At 45.8% G+C, this 8,024-nt stretch overlaps 1 protein-coding gene across 4 annotated transcripts in view; it reads left to right on the forward strand.

Annotated features, from left to right (window-relative positions):
* KAT14 (lysine acetyltransferase 14) overlaps positions 1–7,673 on the forward strand; it is a 28,520-nt gene extending 20,847 nt beyond the window's left edge. Inside the window, exons 7-10 of one of the 4 annotated variants that reach the window (XM_080930839.1) lie at positions 980–1,116; positions 2,777–2,952; positions 4,274–4,464; positions 6,683–7,673. In XM_080930839.1, coding sequence (XP_080786965.1) covers positions 980–1,116; positions 2,777–2,952; positions 4,274–4,464; positions 6,683–6,856 — 678 coding nt within the window. In that variant the 3' untranslated portion in view covers positions 6,857–7,673. Of the gene's footprint in view, positions 1–979; positions 1,117–2,776; positions 2,953–3,200; positions 4,469–4,941; positions 5,571–6,682 lie in introns of those variants that run through there. The other 3 variants (XM_080930841.1, XM_080930840.1, XM_080930842.1) reach the window with 3 other exon arrangements.
* Positions 7,674–8,024: the final 351 nt, after the last annotated feature.

An 8,024-nucleotide genomic window follows, 5' to 3' on the forward strand; every position in this document is an offset into this window, starting at 1 on the left:
TTGGGGTCCTGTTTTGCATCCTGGTTCTGTGGGGCCTGTGGTCGCTCACTGGCCTAGGTGGAGCCACCTGGAAGCCATATGTGCTTTGTATGTGCACTGTGTATTGTGCATGTTGTGTAAGACTTGGGCTTGAAGCTCCAGGCGTTGCTTCGGCCACTCTGATTGGTCAAAGCCGTTATACCTGCAAGGGTGGGGGTGTTGCTAGTGGCTGTGTTTGGAAACTGTATACTGAAGCTTTGAAGATTGCTTTGAAATTCACTTGAAGCATTGGAAAAATTTCAAAGCTGGCTTTTGAGGCGTTTGGTGTCCAGGCTAGAGAAGTCTGAAAGCAAATTACAAAGGAAGAAACCTTGCTCTGTCAACAAGTTATTTTCAGGGCTAAGAGCAAACTGACTATAAAAGACAACTCGGTTTCTAAGCTTCACCTTGGCACCCCCTTTGTAAAGTCTTTTCATCTTTGTTGGAGATCTTTGCTGTTCCAGCCCTAATTACAGTGTTCTGTTGCCACATGGCCCAGGGCCCGAGTTAGCACCCTCAGCAGAGAGCAGCACAGCACCAGTGTGGCCAGGGCAGCTCTGCAGTCTCCAGAGCAAGCACGTGAGACCTAGGAGCTCTGTCTTCCCTGGTGGGTGGGACCTCCCTCCTGTGGTGACAAGTTTTAGGGCTAGTAATCAATATCAGTCCCGTGTTTGCCATATTTACCTGGTGTAAAGAGGACACAGTCAAAAGCTGTGTGTATGTGGGGGCGAGGGCATTGGGCTTGGTGGTTCTTAAGCTAACAGCGTAAGGTTGCATAATAAATAGCCCACCTATGTCAGCTTTTTCTTTTTTTTATCTGTACCTGTGAAGAATATGTCAAAACTTTTCCTTTCCTATTAGGTAGTCCTAAAAGCTCTACTCCTGACACTCAGATTATTAGATGTAGAAGACAACCATTCTTGAGTAGTTTTATTTTATAGAAACCGTTTTCTTCCCACAGACTGCCTTACCAGCTAGGAAAGGATTCCGGCACCAGACCACCAAATTTTTGTATCGTTTGGTGGGATCAGAAGATCTGGCTGTGGACCAAAGTATTGTCAGCCCCTATACTTCTCGGATTTTGAAACCTTATATCAGGTAACCATGATGTCAAAGGTGCCAAGAGAGATGGTGTTGGTGGTTCTGTACCCAGCCTACAGGGGAAAATATGGCCTGACACAGAGCAGGTTCAGGCAGGAATAGATAGGGGGTCCTTTGAAAGAAGTATACAAAAGCAAGAGTGAACTAACTGTTCCTCCTCCTTCTTCTTTCTCTTTCTCTTCCTTTTCTTCCTCTTCTTCTTTTTTTTTTTTTTTTTTTTTTGAGATAGGGTCTTCAGTTACAGTATTTATAAGCTGCATGCCTTGATTTGGACAGATTTACCACTACACTACTCTATTCCCCAGCTATGAGATTCCTTGCTAATTTCGACTTCTCTGGGCCATAAGGTTCTGCTCCAGGGTCTCTAAACAGCCATGGCTGCTCTGAAACTCACTGTGTAGACGTAGCTGGCCTTGAACTCACAGAAATCCAGCTTCCTAGAGTTGGGATTAAAAATACATGCTACCACGCTTGGGTCTTGTTCATTATCTTAATCATTGCTCTAATTTAAATACCACAATTATTTAATATATTTAATAGTCCATGAACTGAAAGGCAAAAAAGAAAGTTGTCTCAGTTGAGCTGATATCTGAATTGAACCCTGGGATAGTTTCTGTTTTCTGACTTTCTTTTCTTCTTGGTATGTTTTCTCTCTCTCTGTGTGAGTGAGTGTGTGTGTGTGTGTGTGTGTGAGTGAGTGTGTGTGTGTGAGTGTGTGTGTGTGTGTGCTTCTTTATATGCTATATATATAAGCATATATAAACATGAATGCAGTTGCACTCAATTGTGGAAAATTGTGTTTGACTTTGGATATCTTGCATTAATACCCAGGATCCCTTTTATTAAAGTTAATTAATTTTGAGACAGGGTTTCACTGTGTAAGATTGACTAGCCTAGATCTCAGTGTGTAGATCAGGATGGCCTTGAACTCACAGAGCTCTGCCTGCCTCTGCCCCGTGAGTGCTGTGACTACAGGCATCTGTTGTCACACCTGAATCACCTTATTTTTTGATTTAAGAGTCTTTCAGTCAACCTGGAGGTTACTGTTTCAGCCTAGACTGGGGGCGTGTCTGCTCCCCATGTACTGTTACACCCTGCTTACATGGCTGTGAGTGGTTCAAGTCCTCACACCTGCGTGGCAAGCATTTTACCTGCTCAGCTGTCTCCCCGCTCCATTCTCCTCTTGGACAGTTTCTAAATGAATGTTGTCTAAGCAGTGAATGGAAGCTGAGCTCTACCAGCCGCCTGATCCACTTTGCCTAGCACTGGGTTTCTGGGCAAACCTAGAGAGAGGTCATTTGCAAAGCTGCTGCAGCCTTTTCTTTTCATGATCTCCTGCTGCCAGCAGAGTTGGGCAGTCCCTCCTTTGCCTCTGATCATGCTAGAGAAACATCCCTATGTCCGGCACTTGGGAGCATATCTAAATGCTTTGTCTGTTTCTCACTTAAGTTCACGCACGCAGTCCCTGGTGGGTAGCAGAGGACGCTGGCTTAATCTGTGTTCAGAGTGACTTCATAGGGCGTTGAAGCTGCACGCTAGCTAGCATATAAAGAAGCATGACTTGGCATGATCCTGAAAGCATTTAGCTGGGCAGTAATGAACTACAGTGACGAGCGTTTTCCTGACTTTACTTTGTTTATTTTCGGTGGTGCTGCAGGCGTGATTATGAGACAAAGCCACCCAAACTGCAGCTCCTGTCACAGATTCGTTCCCACCTGCACAGGAGTGACCCTCACTGGACACCTGAACCGGACGCACCCCTCGATTACTGCTATGTCCGACCAAATCACATCCCAACCATCAACTCCATGTGTCAGGAGTTTTTCTGGCCTGGTATGTTTCATTTCCAAACCAGGCAGATGATTGTTCTGTATGTGCCTTATTTTACCCAGATATGTTTTAAATAGTGTCTGCCATGTGACCCTAAGCTCTTCACTCTTGACTTCACTTAGTCTGCCTTTCCTAACATAGAGATATTAAAGCGTGAATGGCTCTCACTTCCCTGAGTTCAAGAAGCCAGCAGTCAAAGTAATCAGCAGTGTTTTTGTTTGCCTTTCTTCCCTGTTTGTCTCTGCTTCCAGAGTAGAAGATTCATCCTGGTTTGATTCTGCCTATGTTTAGATACCAGGTAATGTCTCTCCAAGACACAAACTGGGCATGTGGACACTCTCCGTTGTGGTCTAATAGTTCTTTAAGTTTTGTTGTTTAGCTCTTAGAGGGCGTGAGGATACCCAGAAGGTATTTGTAGGAAGCAAATGCCCCCTGACTTGAGAAGCCAGGGCAAGCCAGGATTATTTGTCATCTTACCAGCCATGGCCCAGGCCGTCAGCCAGCAGTGTTGTTGGTAAATATGAGCGTGCTCTCTGGACACATCTGTGCCACAGATTTTATCAGGGTAAGAAACCCCACCCTGCTCATGGTCTGACAGTGCACTTCCATCTCTTGGAGAGGTCACGTTCTGTGAGTATCTACTACATCTGGCTTGATGTTGGATATTAGCCACACTGCGCACACCACCTTTAAAGTTTTTATCATGAGAGCTTTCATGGAAAGCTTGTCAATGGTGTGTAAGTAGGATAAGAACATTTTATCAGAGGCTCATGAGACAGCACAGCAGACGAAAGTGTTGCCATGTGAACTTAGATCCTGAATTCCATCCCCGGAGTCTACAGTAGAACAGATTCCCCACAGTTGTCCTTGGACCTACACACACACACACACACACACACACACACACACACACCATGGCACATGTGCGCCAACTCATATATCCTCACATACTTGACAACTTTACCCTGCTCTGTCAGGGCTTGGTCTGTACCTTGTCTTAACACATTGCAAGAAATGAGACATTTTAAAATGTGCCAAGTCACACACATGGTAGACAGGGCTGAGTCAAAGCCAGGTGTGTCCATTCTGGACCTGGAGTGCTCTCTGCTGCCCAGACATACGCACCGAGAAAAGACTATGCTAATTTTGATATTTTCTAAAATGCATCTTTCTGATCTGAATGTGTGGTCTCTATGGTAACGGCTTTGCCTCCACTTTGGGGATTTTTAGCAGGTGTTACAATGAACACAGGCTGAACAGCTCGTTGTTCATTAGCTCCAAAGGCCAGTGGTGGTCTGAGTGTCTGGCTGACCCTTTTCTCTAGGCATTGACCTGTCTGAGTGTCTGCAGTATCCAGACTTCAGTGTTGTAGTCCTTTATAAAAAAGTCATCGTTGCCTTTGGCTTCATGGTTCCCGATGTGAAGTACAACGAAGCTTACATTTCGTTTCTGCTGGTCCATCCTGAGTGGAGGAGAGCAGGGATCGCCACATTCATGATCTACCATCTGATCCAGGCAAGTTCTCTCAGCGCGTGATCTCACCCTAACAAGTGACGACACTTTCAGGGTTTCTCTGAAAGCAGGAGGAGGCATGAGCTGAGCTGGCTTGTCCAACATGGTCCTAGCAAAAGGAAGCCATTCTCCCTAGTCATGAGACTACGGAAGCACGTGGATAAGACCTCCAGCCCCTAAAGTAGCATTTTATTCTTGGCTTCAGAGAAGCTCCTATGTGAGCATGAATCATAAAGGAAACCACAGAAATCACATGTGAGGCTGTAAAGCACACTCTGTACTTCTGCTTTTAGAGGAAGTCTCTCTGACTTTGGGGAGGGGGCATACTACCTGTTTATAAACATTTTATCACAGTGTCATATATGTCATACCATATAATATCATAAGTAGTACATTAGGAATGAATGAATGAATATAATGGTTTTTTTTTTTTTTTTCTCTCCTGTAAGTGAAAAACTGTTTGCTTTGTTCTTTAGGTAGGATGCTGACATGAACTCTGGTTGACATGGTGTTCTATTGCTGTGAAGACACAATGACCATGGCAACTCATATAAAAAGAAAGTATTTAATTGGGACTTACAGTTTTAGAGGTTGTGTCCACTACCCTCACAGCAGAAAGCATGGTTGGCACACAGGCAAACATGGTAGCTCAGGGCTCTACATCCCGATGTGATGTATCTGGCAGGAGGAGAATGCCTCAGAGCCCACCTTCAATGACACGCTTCCTCCAACAAGGAACATCTTTCTCTCCAAGAGTGCCATGCGGTTCTCTGGCTCTGTTGTTACCAGCAGGGTCTGGAATAGGGTGGGGTGGCAACCAGAAGGCATCCTTGGTGTGAGACCTGGCATGCAGGACACTCCTTGGTGACTCTGCTCAGTTCATTTTTATACTGTGGGGACTTTGTACCCCGAAGAAACTGTAAGCCCAAGGGCTCAGTCTGTAGTACAGGTGATGGCCATGGGTAATCAGTATTGAGGATCTAAAACCCCTGACACCACCCAGAGTCCTGTGTGCTCACACCATGCTGCTGTCCTTGGCATAATAACCACGCCCTGCCTCAGATGTGTTAGGAGCCACAGCGAAAAATAAATAAAAAAGAAGGAAACTGTCCATTGTCTCCTGTGTTCCTGACAGCCAGTCTTCAATTTTAGGACAGTCAACTGCAGCAATTTGGTTCCTTTCTTATTAAACAAGTTCATACCTGTGTGGCTGATTTTAAAGACTCTAAAAACATGCCTTTATGACCACAGAAACATCTCTGCTCTTTGTAAATATGAGGTCTCAATTTTGGGAAGTTAATTCTGTCATAGATAAAGGGACCTAAGGATTTAGGGGTACAAGATATTCAGGCTTTATAATTAAAAATTTAGTAGTGCACTTTGAAGTTATATATGTGACTTTGATTGCATTTCTAGGGAAGGAATCATTACAGGTTTTGGAGGTAGTATAACTGTTGTCTATATGGAGAATAGGGATTCTCATTCTCCAGCTCTTCAAAGCTGTCACATGTATGTCTGGTGTGCAAACTTAATTGAACTACAAATACAGTAATATGGAGGCTGGAGAAATGGCTCTGCGAGACAGCACTTCCACTGAGCCCAATGGCCTGATTTAATCCCTGGAGCCCATATGGCAGAAGTGAGAAACTGACTTCCAGGAGTCCTCTTACCTCCAAGTTGTGCAGCGTGGTGTGCGTAATCGCATACACTACCCCAGTTCATAAAAAGGAAGGAAAATGTCTTTGGAATAATAAAACAGGTCTGGAGAGATGACCGGCTGTTAAAAGTCCTGACTGCTTTTGCAGAAGACCTAAGTTTGGTTCCCAGCACCAACATGGTGGCTCACAACCATCTGTAACTCCAGTTCCAGGGGATCTAAGACCTTCTGATCTCCAGAGACTCCTGCACACATGTGGTACATGGACATTCGCTCATGCTTAGAGTAGAATAGAATAGCTAGTATAAACAGGTACTCAGTATATAGTGAAGTATCCTCATGGCTTTTGCCTCAGGCAGAAACAACCCTCTAGAGCACATGAATTCCATCAGACTTGGGGACACAGAGCTCAGTGGCAGGTACTCCTGGATTTTCAGCTGTTGCTAGGTGCTGCCATGCCTCAGCCCTATTTTGTTACCCCACTTGCTTCCTTCTGAAGAATGTTTCATTTGCTCATTCTCCCTCTGGCCCCGTGGCTTCACCGTGTTCTCCACTCTTTGGCAGACGTGCATGGGCAAGGATGTGACTCTCCACGTCTCAGCAAGCAACCCTGCCATGCTGCTGTACCAGAAGTTTGGCTTCAAGACGGAGGAGTATGTTTTGGATTTTTATGACAAGTATTACCCTCTGGAGAGTGCAGAGTGTAAACATGCATTCTTCCTGAGGCTCCGACGCTGAGGAGCTCTGTTCTCGCAAACAGTGGAAGTCCTGCAGGCACTTATCCTCGAAGTGGGCCTGCTCTCCTGTAGGTAACAGCCGCCACACGGTCCAGCTGGGTGAGTGAAGCCATGCCGGTGGCACAAGTGGCCGCTCTTCTGTCCAGAGGCCATCCAGCAGGCTGCGTGGCCTTCCAGCAGTATCCTGGACACTACTGTAGACCAAGTGACTCTGCCACTCTCTTCCCACACAGTCATGAGTGAGCACAAAAGAGCCTCTAAGCTGAAGCCTTTAAGAATGGGCCTGCTCGACCTATGTCAGAGCTCAGGAAGTATGAACGACGTTAAAGATTGCCAGTGCCCTCACTGTCCTGTGACGAGAGGTTATGAGACATCGGGAATGATTCCAGCACTGTTCTCAGCCTGTGCTGTGCTGTCATTGAACCCCAGAGGATTCAAGGGGCACTGAAGTCCTTCTGTGTCTTGCTGTCTCACTGTCCAGTCAGAATATACTCGGTGTCTGTTTCCAGACTGCTGCTGCTTTACCTGATCTACCTGTCAGCATCTCCTGCAGGGACACCGACCTGGTCCACGGAGTTCACTCTTGCTACCACCTGGGAAATAGCTTGAGAGGAACAGTTGGGCTTGTACATTAGATACCTTCCCGGGCCCTTCTCGTGCTCAGGGCATGCACCACAGAAGTGGCGTGTGCAATGGTGCAGGCAGACCTGGACGCCCTGCCTGCCTCATGAAGCTGCTTCCTGTGTTGCACATGTAGGAGTTGGACTACAGATATCCAAGTGCATTCCAAAAGCATCAGATATTCTCCAATAAAAATCCTTCCCGTACAGCACCTCACGGCCAGGGCTTTAGCCCAGTCATTTGCATTCTGTGTGTCTTTAATTAGGAACAGTGGCTCCTTCCTTGCTTTGTTGGGTTCTCAGTCGGTTTGAGAATCCAGAAAGAGTTGAATGCTTTATAACACACAGGTATGCATGTTTAAAACCACTCTGTGCAACACCATTTAGATGCTCTGTTTATAAGCACTACCTGCAGCTCTAATTCCTATGTTGATGGGAGTGTTGCTCTGTCATCTGGAACAAAAGCCAAGACCATTTCTTTGTGAATTCAGAGCAGCACCATCTAAAAAACATGTCTTCCTGGTGTCTTCCTTCCTCCCAAGCACTTTC

This window comes from Micromys minutus, assembly GCF_963924665.1.
Source record: "Micromys minutus genome assembly, chromosome: 17".
Lineage (NCBI taxonomy): Eukaryota > Metazoa > Chordata > Mammalia > Rodentia > Muridae > Micromys > Micromys minutus.